Source organism: Eretmochelys imbricata, chromosome 6 (assembly GCF_965152235.1).
Source record: "Eretmochelys imbricata isolate rEreImb1 chromosome 6, rEreImb1.hap1, whole genome shotgun sequence".
NCBI lineage: Eukaryota > Metazoa > Chordata > Testudines > Cheloniidae > Eretmochelys > Eretmochelys imbricata.
The window spans coordinates 19,794,099-19,811,820 of record NC_135577.1 but is presented as its reverse complement, the minus strand read 5'-3'; the positions used below and the strand labels follow the sequence as shown (position 1 = coordinate 19,811,820).

General features: G+C 50.8%; 1 protein-coding gene across 2 annotated transcripts in view; it reads left to right on the top strand.

The window, feature by feature from the left end:
- Nucleotides 1-17,722, top strand: part of IGHMBP2 (immunoglobulin mu DNA binding protein 2) — an 82,140-nt gene that overhangs the window by 51,962 nt on the left and 12,456 nt on the right. For both annotated transcript variants that reach the window (XR_013346312.1, XM_077818175.1), the window contains exons 9-10: nt 7,372-7,554; nt 14,555-14,673. Coding sequence is in view for 1 of the 2 variants with exons in the window: in XM_077818175.1 (XP_077674301.1) it covers nt 7,372-7,554; nt 14,555-14,673 (302 nt within the window). In the remaining variant the exon portion in view is untranslated. The remainder of the gene's footprint in view (nt 1-7,371; nt 7,555-14,554; nt 14,674-17,722) is intronic.

The following is a 17,722-nucleotide window of genomic DNA, read 5'->3' as shown; positions in this document are numbered from 1 at the left end:
TGTCTAGGTGTGTGTTCACTCACCATTTACCTTAGATGGGTGAAATGCGTGACTTCCATACCCACATTTACTCTCCATCACAGCGTTCTGGTTTATGGAATTCAGAGCAATGAAAAAAACTTCTGTAGGTGATACATGTGTCAGAAGGAGTGGGCAAGCCCTGAAGCCATCCCATTGAAGGAGACTGAGGGGGTTGTCTCTACTGTTGGAGGGAGCTGAGCTGTGTTGTGGGTTTGGTCCTACAAACTCTGAAAGACCCAGTGGTGGAATTGCAGGGCAATGCATATCATCCCTTTGTCTGAGCTCTCTGTCAGCTGTAGCAAAGAAGTGTCAATTGTATGATACTGTAGTGTGAGGTGGAATATTCTCCTGGGTCCTGCCAGCAGTCAGAGTGTGTCATTGTCACAGAGTGTGGGGGAGTCCAGGCCCTGCACCCCTCTTCCTGGGATTCACTGAGACTCTCAGCCAGCCAGTAAAGCAGAAGGTTTATTGGACAACAGGAACACAGTCCAAAACAGAAGTTGTGGGTACAACCAGGACCCCTCAGTCAAGTCCTTCTGGGGGAGCAGGGGGCTTAGACCCCAGCCCTGGGGTTCCCTGCATTCCTCCACCCAGCCCCAAACTGAAAACTAAACCCCCTCAGTGGGCTCTCTCCTACAGCCTCTGTTCACATTCCTGGGCAGAGGTGTTACTTCCCCCTCCCGGCTCAGGTTACAGGCTCTCAGGTCTCCCATCCCCAGGGCAGATTCCCAGGTCAACACTCCCCCCTCCCTGCTGTGTCACATTGTCACATCTCTCCCCCCTTCGAGACTGAACTGAGTGGGGTCACTGTGACCAGTGACCTGGGGAAGTTCAGGGCCCCCTCTCCGGGACAGCGCATCCGCTATCATGTTGGCACTTCCCTTCACGTGGACCACGTCCATGTCATAATCCTGCAGGAGCAGGCTCCACCTCAGGAGCTTGGCGTTGGCTTCTTTCATCTGGTGCAGCCAGGTCAGGGGACAGTGGTCGGTGTACACAGTAAAGTGTCGCCCGAAGAGATAGGGCTCTAGTTTCTTGAGGGCCCACACCATGACCAGGCACTCCTTCTCGATGGCCGCGTAGTGTTGCTCCCGGGGTAGCAACTTCTTGCTCAGGTACACGATGGGGTGTCTCTCCCCCTTTCCATCCTCCTGCATTAACACCACCCCCAGTCCCGTGTCTGAGGTGTCGGTGAACACCACAAAGGGCTTGTCAAAGTCTGGGTTTGCTAGAACTGGGCCACTGACCAGAGCCTCCTTCAGCGCCCGGAAAGCCTCCTGGCACTGCTCGGTCCAGACCACCTTGTCTGGCTTCCCCTTCTTGCATAGCTCAGTGATGGGGGTGGCTATGGCGCTAAAGTGGGGCACAAATCTTCAGTAGTATCCTGCCATCCCAATAAAGGCTTGGACCTGCTTTTTGGTGTAGGGAGCGGGCCAGTCTCTGATCATCTCCACATCGGCTGGTTCCGGCTTTAGGCGGCCGTTCCCCACCCGATGGCCCAGGTAAGATACTTCAGCCATCCCCACCTTGCACTTCTCCGCTTTTACAGTCAGCCCAGCCCCCTGGAGTCGGTCCAGCACTTGTCTAACCTGGGACACATGGTCCTCCCAGGTCTGGCTAAAGACACAGATGTCATCAATATATGCCACGGCAAAACTCTCCCTCCTCCTCAGTAGCTGGTCCACCAGGCCCTGGAAGGTGGCCGGCGCTCCTTTGAGGCCGAAAGGCAGGGTCAGGAACTCATAGAGCCCCAGAGGGGTGATAAAGGCTGATTTCAGCCGGGCATCTGCATCCAGCGGCACTTGCCAGTAGCCCTTTGTAAGGTCCATGGTGGTAAGGTACCGAGCTCCTCCCAGCTTGTCTAGGAGCTCATCTGGCCTGGGCATGGGGTAGGCATCAGATACAGTGATGGCATTGAGCTTCCGATAGTCCACACAGAACCAGACCGACCCGTCCTTTTTGGGGACCAGCGCCACCGGCGAGGCCCAAGGGCTGACAGATGGCTGGATCACCCCCAAAGCCAGTATGTCCCGGACCTCTCTTTCCAGGTCCTGAGCAGTTTTCCCTGTGACTCGGAAGGGGGAGCATCTTATCGGCGGGTGCGACCCTGTCTGCACCCGGTGGACAGTCAGTTTAGTGCGTCCAGGCTGGTTGGAAAACAGCTGTCGGTACGGATGCAGCACCCCCCTGACCTCAGCTTGCTGGGCAGGGGTTAGCTGATCCGAGAGGGGAATTGTTTCCAGGGGGAAACCAGCTCTGGTCCCAAGGAATAGATCCACTAAAGGGTCATCTCCCTGCTCCTCCCAATGTCCACACACGGCCAACACCATATTCCTCCTGGCATAATATGGCTTCACCATATTCATATGGTACACCCAGCGCTGGTGCGCCCGGTTAGACAGCTCCACCACACAGTTTACCTCATTGAGCTGCTTGACAACCTTGAAAGGGCCCTTCCAGGCGGCCTGTAGTTTTTTATTTCTCACGGGGATGAGAACCATCACCTGATCCCCGGTGGCGTAGGCACGGGCCTGCGCCGTGCAGTCATACCAGACCTTCTGCTTTTTCTGGGCTTTGGCCAGATTCTCCCTGGCCAGGCCCATGAGTTCAGCCAGTCTCTCTCAGAAGATCAGGACATACTCCACCACTGACTCTCCATCGGGAGTGGCCTTCCCCTCCCACTCGTCTCTCATCAGGTCCAGGGGGCCCCTTACCCTCCTGCCATATAACAGTTCGAAAGGCGAAAATCCGGTAGACTCCTGGGGCACCTCCCTGTACGCAAACAGCAGGTGAGGTAAGTACTTGTCCCAGTCCTGCGGGTGCTGGTTCATAAAGGTTTTCAGCATCATCTTTAGCGTCCCATTGAACCTCTCCACCAGCCCATTGGACTGGGGATGATAAGCTGAGGCCCAGTTGTGCCAGACCCCACATTTCTCCCACAAGCACCAGAGCAGGGCCGACATGAAGTTGGACCCTTGGCCTGTCAAGACTTCCTTGGGGAACCCCACTCGGCTGAAAATGGTCAGGAGCGCATCTGCTACGATGTCTGCTTCAGTGGAAGCTAAGGGCACTGCCTCGGGGTAGCAGGTGGTGAAATCTACCACCACCAGAATGTATTTCTTCCCCGACCGGGTCGTCTTGCTCAGAGGCCCCACGATGTCCATGGCCACCTTCTGGAAAGGCTCCTCTATGATGGGCAAAGGTCTCAAAGGTGCTTTCCCCTTGTCCCGGGCCTTCCCCACCCTCTGACAGGAGTCACAGGATCGGCAATACTGCGGACCGTGGTAAAGACCCCGGGCCAGTAAAAGTTCTGTAGCAACCTCTGCCGGGTGCGCCAGATTCCCTGGTGCCCTGAGAGGGGGATGTCATGGGCCAGGTACAGTAGCTTGCGGCGATACTTCTGGGGGACCACCAGCTGCCTCCTGATCCCACAGGACTCTGCTTCCCTTGTGGAAGCCCATTCTTGGTACAGGAACGCCTTCTCCCACAGGAACCTCTCCTGGCAACCTCTCGTCATGGTCCGTACCACACTGAGGTCGGCCAAGTCCCTGAGCTTCCGCAAGGAGGGATCTTTCCTCAACTTGGCCTGGAACTCAGCGGCTGGGGAAGGGATGGGGCCCGGTTCCCTCTCATTGGCCGGGTCTGAGGCCACAGCCTCTCTGAGCCGTGCCCCTCGGCGCTCCCTCCCCACCAGGGTAGGGTCCTGCACCTCCGGTGTGGTACTCTCCCCAAGGTCAGGGCGCAGTGCCCCTTGCCGGCTCTGGCTACGGGTCACAACCAGGGCGGTCTGGGGCTTGCTTGGCCAGTCCTCTAGGTCTCCCCCCATCAAAACCTCAGTGAGCAAATGGTGTTGCACCCCCACATCCTTGGGGCCCTCCTTGGCCCCCCATTTCAGGTGTACCCTTGCCACGGGCACCTTAAATGGGGTCCTGCCCACCCCCGTCAGGGTCAGGTAGGTGTTGGGCACAACCCGATCTGGGGCCACCATCTCAGGCTGTACCAATGTCACCTCCATGCCCGTATCCCAGTATCCATTGGCCTTCCTCCCATCCACCTCCAGGGGAACAAGGCACTCTCTCTGGAGGGACAGCCCCGCACCCACCCTGTAAACCGAGTACCCTGAGTCCAGAGCATCCAGCCCTCTGGCAGAGTTGGCCTGGGGTACTCTTCCCTCCCAAGCAGCCTGGTAAGCTGGCAGCCCCCCTTGCCTGGGCCGTCTTCCCATCGTCCTGCTCGGTCCCTACCCAGTTAAGCCTAGGTAGGTTGGGTCTGCTTAGTCTGTCCCTGAGCCTGGGGCACTGGGTCTGTACGTGGCCTCTCTGGCCACAGGGATAGCAGCTCAGGTCACGTTGGTCCCCTCGAGCGGGTCGGAGGGGCCCGACGCTAGGCGTTCCCCTTTGGAGGGGGTTCTCCGTATTTCCCCGCTGGGAGGTCCCATGGTGACTCTCTCTCTGCATCGGGGGGGCCTGTTCTTTTGGGACTCCTCCCTGCTGCCCCCTGACCGACTGTTCACAAACTCGTCGGCCAGCTGTCCTGCGTGCTGGGGGTTCTTTAGCTTTTTGTCCACCAATCACAGCCTCAGGTTGGAAGGGCACTGTTCATACAGTTGCTCCAGTACGATTAGGTCAAGCAGGTCCTCTTTAGCTTGGGCACCAGCTGTCCACTTGCGGGCATATCCCTGCATCCGGTTGACCAGTTGTAGGTATGTGACCTCAGGCTTTTTACGCTGACTCCGGAACCTTCTCCGGTACATCTCGGGGGTCAGCCCAAACTCACGGAGCAGGGCCTGTTTGAACAGTTCATAGTCCCCTGCCTCTGCCCCTGTCATTCGGCTATACACCTCCATGACTTTGGGGTCCAGTAAGGGGGTGAGGAACTGGAGCCTGTCTGCAGGGTCTACCCTGTGCATCTCGGAGGCATTCTCAAAGGCCGTCAGGAAGCTATCTATGTCCTCCCCCTCCTTACGCTGGGCCAGGAAGCACTTATCAAAGCTCCTTGCAGTCTTGGGTCCCCCCTCACTCACCGCAGCCGGGGCCCCACTGCTCCTTAGCCTGGCCAGCTCCAGTTCATGCTGTCTTTGTTTCTCCTTCTCCTGACGTTCATGTTGACGTTGTTTTTCATGATCCTCCAGCTCCCTCATTTTCATCTCCCTCTCCCATTCCAGCCGCATCTGCTCCAGGGATGGGGAGCTCCGCCGGGAGGATCCCCTACTGGCTGCCGGGGTCAGGGTGCCTTCGGTATTCGCTGGGCTTCCCCCAACCCCTCCCCCAGGCATAGGTAGGAAGGGTCTCGGGATGTCCTCGGCAGCAGTCTGACCCCTCCCAGCCCGGTCAGGCCCCAGGGCCCAAGCTGCGTCCACTGGGCGGCTTCCCTCAGGGACAGGGATCGGGTCATCCAAGCGATCCCTCTCCTCCAACTGGGTAATCAGCTGTTCCTTGGTGGACTCCCAATGCGCAGCCCCCTCTGCCTGCACAGCTCCACCAGGTCACTCTTAAGGCATTTAGCGTACATCTCCCTGCTGGCCACTTGCAGGCCGGGCAGCTTTCTACGGTTTCCAGGAAAAAAACCCTCATGTGCCAGTCCTTCTTGAGGTCACCACCTCTTTGCCAGGGTCGAGCTGCAGACTCCTCCACCCCTGGGACCACTTGCTGCAATCCCCTGGGGGACCCTGTTACTGCAAAAGTCCTTCTCTCTGGTCACACACTCCCAGGGGTTAACCACCCCCTGAAACTGTCTCTCTCTGAATCTTCAGCACGCCTGGTCCCCGTCAATCCCCCTTCTTTTTACTGTTCCCCAGTCACTTACTGCAGGAAGCGCCGTTCACGGGGTGCAGTACATCCCACCGCTCCCACCAGTTGTCACGGAGTGTGGGGGAGTCCAGGCCCTGCACCCCTCTTCCTGGGATTCACTGAGACACTCAGCCAGCAAAACAGGTTTATTGGACAACAGGAACACAGTCCAAAACAGAGGTTGTGGGTACAACCAGGACCCCTCAGTCAAGTCCTTCTGGGGGAGCAGGGAGCTTAGACCCCAGCCCTGGGGTTCCCTGCATTCCTCCACCCAGCCCCAAACTGAAAACTAAGCCCCCCCAGCAGGCTCTCTCCTGCAGCCTCTGTTCACATTCCTGCGCAGAGGTGTTACCTGCCCCTCCCCCTCCTGGCTCAGGTTACAGGCTCTCAGGCCTCCCATCCCCAGGGCACATTCCCAGGTCAACACTCCCCCCTCCCTGCTGTCACATCCATATAACAGAACATTTCTTCCTTCCTTCCCCTGCCAACCTTTCCCTTTCCATCTATGGCTGCAAATGTTGATCATGGTAATAAAATGAGTGAGTCCTTTTTAAAATCCAGCCACTGTATTTATCTTCGCCCTCCCGTGGCAGGGAGTTCCACATGTTAACCATTGATGATGTAAAGAAGTAGTTTCTTCATCTTGCTCTAGATATATGGCCCGTCTAATTTCAAGGGGCTTCTCCTGATATTGTAATATGTGACAGGGCAAGAAGGAGAGTCTGGTCATATTTCACTGTAGACCCTTTCCTCATCAAGGAAGTGCTTCCTGAGTCTTCTCCTCTGCAGTTGTAATTAATCTGCAGTCTCTCATTTTATGTAAATCTTGCCATGTTTCTAACATGAGGTGACCAGACAGTAATACAAAAGAATACAAAAATAATAAACAAATGTATTATTGTTTCATTTAATGAAATATTTTCTGAATGATCTTCTGTCCCTTTGTTAATTGCACACTCCTTGTGTGTTTAAACAGCCGGGGCAGTGGCTTTACTGAGTTATCCACTATCGTTGTTGTTTGTTTGTTTATTTAGTAGTGTTATTGTAGCATCTGGAAGACCCTGTCATGGGCCAGAACCCCATTGTGCTAGGCGCTGTACAAGCACAGGGCAAAAAGCTAGTCCCTGCATCCAAGAGTTTGCAGTCTAAGTATGGTGGCTCTAGATCTTTTCTGACAGCGTGCTGCAAGGCCAGAATGCGTTGCAGCAGAGAGGCAGACATAGATACTAGTTGTAGAACCCTGTAGAGTTACGCTTTGTGTAAGAGAATTTAAAATGAACAGTTAGAAAAAACAATCCGCATAGTGGAAGCCATGGCTGGTTATAAAACAAGTATATACAGAGATAGTATGATCTATGGTTGGTGTTCGGGACTGGGTCTCTGGGTTCTAGAGGCTCTAATGGAGATCATGGCTCCTAATCTAGTAATAATTTTTGAAAGTCAGACAGAAATGTGATGACTAAGTTGATGGCACCCCTTTAACAATCTTTAAACAACCTCCTTAATGGACTTATTCTCCTTGCCTGTTGAGTTTGTCTTGTTAATTGTTCTCCTGGTGCAGGGCTGCAGCAAAGGGTCTTTCTCTCACCTTAATGGAGCGTCTGATTCAGAAATTTGGCGAGAGCATAGTGAAGATGCTGACTGTGCAATACCGAATGCATCAGGCCATAATGCAGTGGGCGTCCACCGAAATGTACTGTGGCCGACTCTCGGCTCACCCTTCCGTGGCGCATCATTTACTGAAGTAAGTGACTTGGCTCTTTTTTTTTTAACCAGGTTTCAGTGAGGAATGGACGTTGTCAGTTAATATTTATCAACCGTTAACAGTTGTCCGTCTGTCTGCGATATCCTTTTGCTATTTCTTTCCCATTTTGTTCTGATTTCATTTAGCAAACATTGATTTTGTTTTCCCTGGTGCAGCTTACAGAATAGAAACCCACAGGGCTATGCTCTGTTTTGGTTTTTAAAAAATCCTCCTATGACTTGTTATACAGGAAGGCCTGATCTGCTGCCTCTCCAAGAAGAACTCCCCAGAACAGAGAGCTAAATATTGACTTAGCTATAACATCTGTAGCACTCTGTAAGTGGGTTTTCAAATCCAGCTCTGTTTATGAATCTGTGATTATCTGATGGCTATTGGTGGCCTATGCCAAATGATTTGTCTACAAGTAGGTATATTTTAGTCCTGATACTGATGACAGCATCCCTGGGAAGTGACTTTTGGAAGTTTCTGCCTACTGATATTTGAAAGTAACACTGTAGGACACTTTAATCATGTCTGCAGCATTCTCATGTATTCTGACTCTGGTTTGCTGCCTTTTCATTTTACTGTGCCCAGGTGCTAGTAAATGAGGATCAGATTAATGAAGTCCTGGCAGGTTTGGGGTGAGAGGGATACTGGAACCCTTTTTACAGACTGGTTGGGTTTATCCTGGTGAGATGCTAGAACCCATATATGTGCGGCTGGAGGGGAACCTAACCCTCAAAACTCTGATCTTGCCCTCATTATCCACTCACCGAGCTTTGTCAAATTCGCACCACCCTACCTGCTGTTTCATATATTGGATTCTGTGCGAGGGTAGAAATTTCTGGGCTCTTGGAACCAAATAAGACAAGAGGTTTGTGAGATATGGAGGCTCAAGGGGAAGTGTGTCCCCCTCTTGAAACATCTTGAGTTGACTTGGAGGGAGGGGGTTGCTCAACATATTGTCAAAAACGCCTTTGAGCGAGAAACACTGGCCAAGATTTTAAAAATGGGTAACCAAAATTAGGCTCTGAAATCAGTATTTAGGCACCTAAATAAGTATCCTGATTTTAAAAACTGTTACACCCATAGCAGCACCCACTGACTTCAAAAGGAGCTGCTGAAAGGGGTTTAAAACGTCTGCAGCCATATATGAAACACCAAAGTGTACAGGATCGAAGATGTTCCTGGCTGTCAAGGTTCCTGACCCTACCACCAAGGTATCTGGTGTTTAAATGCCAACTCCTATGATAAAATGATACTTGTGATAGATGTGTAGGGTGAGATTTGGCTTCAATGGGAGCGGAGTTAGGCCAAGGCTGAATGCTTTTGAAAATCTGCCCTGTACTGACGTTCTGTAGGGCAGTGGTTTTCAAACTTTTTTTCTGGTGACCCAGTTGAAGAAAATTGTGAAGGGTTTGGGGTAGGGGAGGGGGTCAGGACTCAGGGCTGAGGGTGCAGGCTCTGAGGTGGGGCCAGGGCTGAGGGGTTTGGGGTGCAGGAAGGGGCTCTGGGTCTGAGGGGGTGCTCAGGGCTGGGGCAGGGGATTGAGGCACAGGGTTGGGGCATGGGCTTACCTCCAGCGGCTCCTGGTCAGCAGCACAGGCAGGGTGCAGAGGCAGGCTTCCTGCCTGTCCTGGCACCACGGACCGTGCTTCGTCCCGGAAGTGGCCAGCAGCAAGTCTGGCTCCTAGGCAGAGGTGAGCAAGCAGCTCCGTGTGGCTCTCACCTGCAGGCACCACCACCCTAGCTCCCATTGGCCGGGAACTGGCCAATGGGAGTGTGGAGCCGGTGCTCCGGTCGGGGGCAGCACACAGAGCCCCATTGTCCGTCCGTCCGTTCCCTCCCCCCTCCCTCCCCCCCGCCACCTGGGAGCCGGACCTGCTGCTGGACGCTTCCAGGGCGCAGTGCGGTGTTGGAACAGGTAGAGACTAGCCTGCCTAGCCAGGCAGCACCGCCGACGGGACTTTTAACGGCGCAGTCGGCAGTGCTGACCAGAGGTGCCGCGACCCAGTGCCTTACATTCCACGATCCAGTACTGGGTCATGACCCGCAGTTTGAAAACCACTGCTGTAGGGGGTGCCCTTCCATAGAAGCGCTAAGCATTTGAAAGTATGGAGATAATGAGCTACGGTTCCATAAAAAACTTAGCTTTGCCCAGAGAGAAGTCTGTATTTCCTTAATAACCTTAGCTGTGCCCTCAGGGTAGAGTTTAGGTTGTTAGGGAGCCTTACTCTGTATTTCCGTATCTAATGCTTTTTTCAAAGTGTAAATTTGATTGAATTTTTTAAAATGGTAATTTACAAAAGTCAGAAACCAAGAAAATTAAAAATGTTTCCTCCTCCCCTTAAATGCTTGATATCTTTACAACCCTCACTCTTCACCTGATTCTTCTGGCTGGGGATTTGACATGCATTTTGGAGACTGCTTGCAAAGGTGATTCTCAGATCCCACAAGCTCCTCTGTTTTGCATGCTGGCACTGATCTGTCCGAGTCCAATTTTGCATTGATAAAGCGATTTGTGAGCATATCAAATATGTACATTAGGCAGCAGATAACAGATAAGGCTAACAGACTCCAGCTGTGACTGTTTCTTGGCCAGCGTGCATGAATCTGAGAAGAGCCTGCTGCTATGAGTCAGGCATTGCAGCAAAACAGGAAAGCAGAAGGAATCCTGCAACATTTATGCTGCAATAATTAACTATCACCTACTTCTTCAAGCACAGCATAAATGGTAGGGCCAGCAGCCATGTGTGAACGCTCCAGAAAAGAACATTCCAAGCAGACTGCGGGAAGCCGTTCTTACTCAGAGGATAGTAAATGGAAGTAGCCTTCTGGGCAAGATTGACACTTCAGCCACTTGGGTCATTGAAGAAGTGGAAAGGATGCTGTCCTGGGAGAAGCAGTGCCCAATGCAGCCCTCTCTGTGGGAAGGTCTTAGTGGAGGCAGCTAAAACCTTTGGATATGTAGGGTCTCTTATCAAAGGGGGAGCTTGGTAGGTCCAGCCTCTGAGATCTGGACCATAAGCTCCGGTGAAAACAATGCCAGATTATTTAAAGGGACCCTGCCAGTTGGAGTGCAGCCCCTTTAAAGTTGACTTTGATTCTGACGCTGATTGGCATCTTATGCAGGGATACTAACTTACGCAAACACGCCTTGTTCTCCCCTTCCATGTTTGTCTGTTTATTCACCTGTTGCATACTGTCAGAATCCTGGTTTGTGAGCTGTCTGGGGCAGCTCTTCGTGTTACTTTTCTGTATAGTGTCTATCATGGGGTTGGGGGCCTGAACCCTGCTTGGGGTTCTTAGATGCTACTGCAATAGAAATAATGAACATGAATAATGACAGTAAAGCCCCATGAGACACCTAGCCAGATTTCAGTTAATGGGGGTTTTCAGTAAAGTGGGGTTGTGCTATATCAAAAGGATACACTTTGCCTTCAACATCCCTTCATAGTCCTAGTATTTCTTAAGGACCAAACTCTTCTTTCCAAACTTCCTTTCAGACACTACCAGCAGGTGACAGCACACTTATGAAGCTGGAGCACTGGGCTATAAGAAACCCCTCTATCTCACTGTTAAATCTGTGAGGCCATAGTGCAGTATCGCCAACCCTCAGCATTCAATAATCATGAGCCAGTCTCTAAGAAATCCTGAGAGTGGCTTAAAATCCTGAGATTTAAACAAGACGTACATCTTGGGTTCCTTTTATTAGCTGCCTGGTTTCTGAGTCTTTAGGGTGCCCTTTGGTCATGTTTTCAAGATTTTCTCTGCAACCACAAGGGCTTAGAAACTTTTTTTTTTAAATGAAAGGTCCGATTCTCCCCTAATTACAAGAATCCAAGGGTGGGCATTTTAAGTGAAACACCAAATATTGTGAGTCCCCCATGACAAAATCACAAGAGTTGGCCACACTGGCTGTGCCTGAGAGGCACCTGACACCTGTGGTTATTGTGTCCAGCTAACTAGTCAGTAAACAAACAAGAAGTTGGGAAATGTTTCTTTCAAAGGAAGTGCAGGAGGCAGTAAAGCATTATATGTATTGCACCAGAACTGAGATTCCATCCAGCATTTGACTGCAGTGACTATCCCAGCTGTGATACTGACTGCAGGATTCTCTCCCTAAAACAATAACACATGGCTGCATTTAAGGTTGCTTTGCAATAGCCAGTGGGTTAACCTTTCCCCTTGTGTCTAAGGGGTTAGCGTTTAAATAAGCACCAGAAATTTTTCCAGGGTAACACCCTGTTCTGCTGAATGCTTTCCTCTCCCAAAGGAGCACGTTGTTTCTCTCCCCCAAAAGACGTATGCAGCTAATTATTCCTCTGAAATGAAGTTTCCAGATTAAGATTGTTCCTTATAATGAGACGTGCTGCAAGTACATTCTTTGGCCTCTAGGAGTTGTCAAAGAATCCGTGTCAACAGGATTGTCTGTATGGAGGAGACTCACCATGTCTGGGTTCTGGACAAATCCTTCAGTGTGTAGGTAAGCAGGCTACCAGCGTGAAGAATAGCAGGACAGATGTTAAAGGGATGGGAAGCTGCTTAGGGTTTGCATCAAGAAAAGGGGGATAAATCTGTCCTGCAGACCAAAGGGGAAGAAATACTTCAGTGAGAAACTGGTTTCCTGCTGCTCAGAACTGGATCTGTGGAAAACATGGATGGTAATTACAGGAATTAACTGTAAATATGGGGGATGAGTCACATTTTTATTAAAATCCAAATGCTGGACTGCAGCATGAAGCCCGAGCAGCTGTGCATTGGGAAGGGAACCTCCATGGCTGGGGGGGAAGAAATCTTCCTCTAGGTCTAAAAGCAGCAATGGAGTGTCTTGGCAGGGCCCAGCATGCTGTGACTGGTAAATCCAGCTCGGCACTCTCCCAGGGCCCCTAAACACCCTACGTGATCCCTTCAAGTGGGCACTAGACCAGTCCTGTGAGGGGCAGCCCTGAGCTTTAAATGATTGTCCGTGAGGCTGCTGTTTGTCTTTGTGCTGCTTCTTGCAAGGCAAGTGGAAACGTTGGCTAGAATTTTCATAGGGGTGTACAGGAGTCTGTTGTATCGGTGTTCATTTATGTATGCGCACGTGCTACCCTGGGGACGTCTCTAGCTAGAAGATGAATGAGTGTCAGTCCAGAGAGGAGAGTTCTTTTGTTGTTGATGAAGTGAGTAATATCCAAAGAGAGCCCATTGAAAGCAAAGCAAACCAGTGGAATGCAAATGCAGACGGGCAAACTTACCGAGCTGGAAAATCGTTCAAGTGTTTGGGACTGTGGTTAAGGCCCTGTCTTGCAACTCAGGAAACTTGGGATCAGTTCCTGGTTCTGCTATGGGTTTCCCTGGTTACTTTAGAAAGCCACTTCATTTCTCTAGGTGAAATCCTGGCCCACAGACTGCAGTGGGGCCAGGATTTCATCCTCTGTCCTAGTTCCCTATCTGTAAAATGGAGATAACCCTTCCTTTCTCCCACCTTTTGTGTCTCTTGTCTATTTGGCTTGTAAGCTGTTTGGGGCAGGGACTGTCTCCTGCTATGTGCGTGTACCCCTCTTAGCATGCTGAACTGCCAAACGGGGCTGGGGCCTCTCGGTGCTGCTGTAATAATAGCGACCTTGGCTTTGTTCCTGTGACGTCTCAGTGATGATAGGATTGTACTGTAGGATCAGAGCCTTTGGACTTGCAAGTGTACTTGCCTTGGAGCTGTCCAGCATTCTGCTGGTTTTCTACTCCAGCCCTTCCATCTCTTGGTCCATTCGCAGACTGTGAATTCAAGGAACAACTCTCTTGGGGGATAAAATGTAACTTGTCGATGTAGCTTCTTCGGATGCAGAAATGACATGAAACCAGAATCCCTGGCTAGTTACCTGGCTGGTGCGTTCTGACTCGACTGACATCACAGCAGTCAAATTGCTACATCTTAGAACACTTTTAAAGTCTCTTCCTCCTTACGGTGCTAAAAGCTGCTGCGGAAAAAACCTATTTCTGTAGCTTTACTGTCTGATGCTAGTGGAGTGAAATACTAACTCCCATGCTCTCTACTTTGGCTTGTATTAGAAATGATTGCAGTTCATAAAAAAGTAGTGTGTGGTTTTTACATAATCACAAAGTTTTTAGGGCTGGCTGGCTAGTCCGGGCTTTGGGAAGAAGCAACTGCCCAGTGGTGCCCATCACCCCTCCCATTGGGTGGCTGGGGAGAGGCGTTTAAGGGGCTGTTACGACGTAGTCCCTCTGACCAGTGTTCAGATCAGTTTTTCAGACACACAGTTCTGCCACTGTTGAACTGCCACCATCTTGGAAATTGATATATGGCGTGGTCACAAGTCTGTCTTGCAGTGCATTGCAATGACCATCATCTTGGTCAATACCAGGGGCTGAACGTGGGGACACAAGAGCTAAAGGTACGAGCCTTTGCACTAGCTGAAGAGCCAGGCTCTCAAGCTGAAAGCTAGAGCAGACCCATGTCCTCTGTGAAACAGGCGCTGTCCAGGACATGTAACACACCCAATGGGTTACATAGGGTGATCCCGGAGCTGCAGCATTCGTCGCACTCTTAAAGTGATGCAATACACGGCAATTAGAGCCATGTCATTACAAGTGCAGCATGCCCAGAACGTTGAGGAGTGGAGAAGGGGATCAGGGAGGCATTATATAACATAGGTGGGGAAAATGAAGTAGAGAGGTGAAGGGACTCGTGCAAGGCCATACAGCCGAGCTGAGATGAGAATGCAGGAGCTCCTGACTTCCAGTCCTGTGAGCATTCTTGTGCACCGTGTGACATACAGACCTGTTTGAACTTCCCCTCCAGAGTGGATGCCTCTGTTGGTCTATAACCTTGCCTGTAGCAGGTGCTATATAATGGTTTCTCTGTCTTACCCTTGAGACGAGAGTCTCTTTATTCGCCATGTCAGGGGCGGAGGCGGGAGGCAGAATGTTTGATCGGCTGTCTGATGCTGCAGTGTTACTTCAGTGTTGTTAATTCACTCTTTTCCACATAATCCGTTAGGGACCTGCCGGGAGTTGCTTCTACAGAAGAGACTAGGATTCCATTGCTGCTTATAGATACAGCTGGCTGTGGCTTATTTGAGCTTGAAGTGGAAGATGAACAGTCTAAAGGGAATCAAGGTACTGTTGCTTCACAGGATGAAAGATTTGCTGACAGGAGTAGATTGTCCCAGATTCCCAGCCCTTTAGCTTGCAGCCATGCTGTCCATTCACCCGCTAAGTCATAGCACAGTTCGGAGGAGAGTTCAGATAACACCGGATAACTTTCTATCAGCGGAAGTTGGAGGGTTACTGAGTGGATGATATTGAAAAACAAGATACTGGCTTTTACAGGGATACAGAGACCAGTCAGCTGGCAAGGACTGCCAGGAACTATGTGGTGGTGTCTCCTGTGGATGGGGTTAGTCCTGTTTCTTTAAAATGCTGGAAAGAGCAAAGCAATAAGATGTAGTACGTCAGATGGAAGGAATGCCAGGGGCTGCTGAAGGATATTTATAGTGGCTGATCAACCAGCCCTGCCACATCCCAAAGAGCTACCTACGGACCCCTACAGAGCTGGGCTCAGTGGTGCACAGGGATAATTGCCCCTCCCCATGAGCTCCTGCATCCTCCCCACCCAAGAGTTTTGCTGTGCAGGGGTCAGGTTTTGGGCCGCAGAGCGCAGTGGAACTTGACGTTCTTGGGCTGCCCCGTGTGCTGGGACTGAGAGCAGCAGCCACCTTCATGCCATTAACAGCCTTACTTTAAAAGAATAAATGCCTCCTGTCAGCTCCTTCTCCCTTTTGGACGTAAAATGCCAGGGGGGTGGCACCCTGCCATGGAGGGAGGGCAGCAGGAACAGTGATATCAGCATGGGCTTTCATAGACAGTGACAAACCTCTTTATTACTTGGTTACCAATTCAGGGAGTGGAGCCTAATCAAATGGGTCACACCGTTTATTACCCGCTCTTCCAATCATTATGAGATTCATTTCCTTAAGTGCATGGCAGTGACTGTTTCCTAGGCGAATCGGTTGTGTACAGCCCTTGTCCTCTGGAGTTAAGGCCTGCATCAATTCCTTCCCAGTGCTTTCTGATACCTCCTTTCCCGTCTGTGACCATCTCTCCCCTTCCTCTTCATCTCTTTACTCCAGACCCAACCGCGCACCCAGAGTGAGAGCTGAGTCTTCTGAATCCATTTCTTCTCTCCTCTGCTTTAGTCCAGATCAGCCAGGACTCAGGAGTCCTGAGGGCCCCATCCTGCTAGGCACTGTACATACCCACAATGAATAGCCCGTCCCTGCCCCAGAGAGCTTATTATGATTTGGAACCACTTCTCCCCTCCTGCTGGAGCTGCTTCTGTAAGTGCAGCTTCTGCCCTCCCCTCAGAAGGGACAAATCAATGTCTCTTGTAACTCCATGGATCAGTCGGCCAGGAGTCTGGAAACAGGAAGAATGGGCCTAGCCCCCTGCTCTGCTGGCCTAGAGCATGACACTTGGCATGTGCTGCATGCATTGGGGTTTCTGGGTGGCGACACAATGGACTAGGACCATGGCCACACCAGCTGCTGCTCGTTAGAGGTGGAGAAGGCTGGAAGAAAACAGACTGAATCGCCTTGGATCAGATAATGGGGGTTTAAATACCACACAGATTGTCACACCAGCCAGGAAATGGTGGGCAGAGCTGTGAGTTTTCAGCACGGAGTGTCACCCTCCACGCTGAACTCCCATTTGGTTTGTGCTGTACGGTAGTCTACGGGGTAGTTGCTTTAATTGCCTTGGAGTATCACGTTGTCAGATCTTTATTGTAACACATTAGGTACATAAACCTCTACAGTTAAATGGGACAGTAGCGGTTTCACTATATTAATATAATGAGATTCCAAACAGGGAGAAAGACCAGAGCACTGGGGACAGCGTTTTATGTTGGCAAATCAGTTGGGCAATAATGATGAAATGTTATCCCTTGGCATTACATAAAGCAGTGAATTTCATGTCTTTCCTGTATCTGATGGGGCTCACTTAGTCCTGTGTTTTAGAAAGATTGGCTTATTTTGATTAGTGTACATCGTACATAAATGTTAGAAAGGAGAGCAGAAAAGCGAGCAGCTCTGACTTCCTCATACCAGCCATTTACACAGTGTATCATGGTGATGCTTGAACACTGTAATCGTCTGAGACCAGAAGTAAAAGCCCTCTCCCCCAACCCCTATATGATGGCTGCTAGTACGATAGCACATCCTTGCCTAGATTTCAAGCTCTCTGGGGCAGGGACTGTCTTCTTTGTTAGTTGTCTGTGCAGTGGTATATCGTGCCTGGCGCAACAGATCCCTGATCCTTGACTGAGGTTCCCAAATAATAATAACCAAGCGTACCCAAAACTTTTGGCTTCTCTGGGCCAGCGATGCTGTGGACTCCCTGCCCCACACGCCATCACCTCTACAATAGCCTGGATTTTTTTCCTTGTTCACCAAGTATCTATCTGCCACATGGCAATGCCGCTTGCTTGACAACTAGGCTGCCCATTTCAGGGATTAATTTTTTTTTCTCTGCTCACTAGCCCAAATCCCGTGCTTGGAATGTGCATGACATTGAAAGTTCCAAGTGTCACGCTTTAGTTTCCTGGGTCTGAATGCTGCTCTGGCAAGTCAGACCTTAAGAGAACATCGCAGTCTTTTCCAGCTCGGGCTTTTTAACCTTCTTTCAATTGAAACCTATCTGTCTCGATGAGGTACTTTTATGACCCCCGTTACCACAGTATCTGAGTGCCTCACAATCTTTATTTCTCCTCACAACTCCCCTGTGAGGTAGGCAGTGCTATTCTCCCTACTTCATAGATGGGGAACCAAGAGACTGAGTGGCTTGCTCAAAGTCATGCAGGAAGTCTGTGGCAGAAGAAGGAATGGAACCTCATCCTCCTAAGTCCCAGGCTTGTTGCCCTAACCACTGGGCCACCCATCACCTCAAAGAACCTAGTTTTAGCAATTAAAGCTCTGATTCTGCAAACTTACGTGCTTGGCTACTCACTTGCAAAAAGTTAAGCATTGGCATAATAAGTGTTTGAAGGATCAGGTATTAATACCGTCTCCCATGAACTTCTAGAGCTAGACCAGTGCTTTGGACCATTGAAAGCCAAGATTCCAAGCTTCTAGACAGAACCCTGTGTACTCTGTGACAAACTGGACCTAAA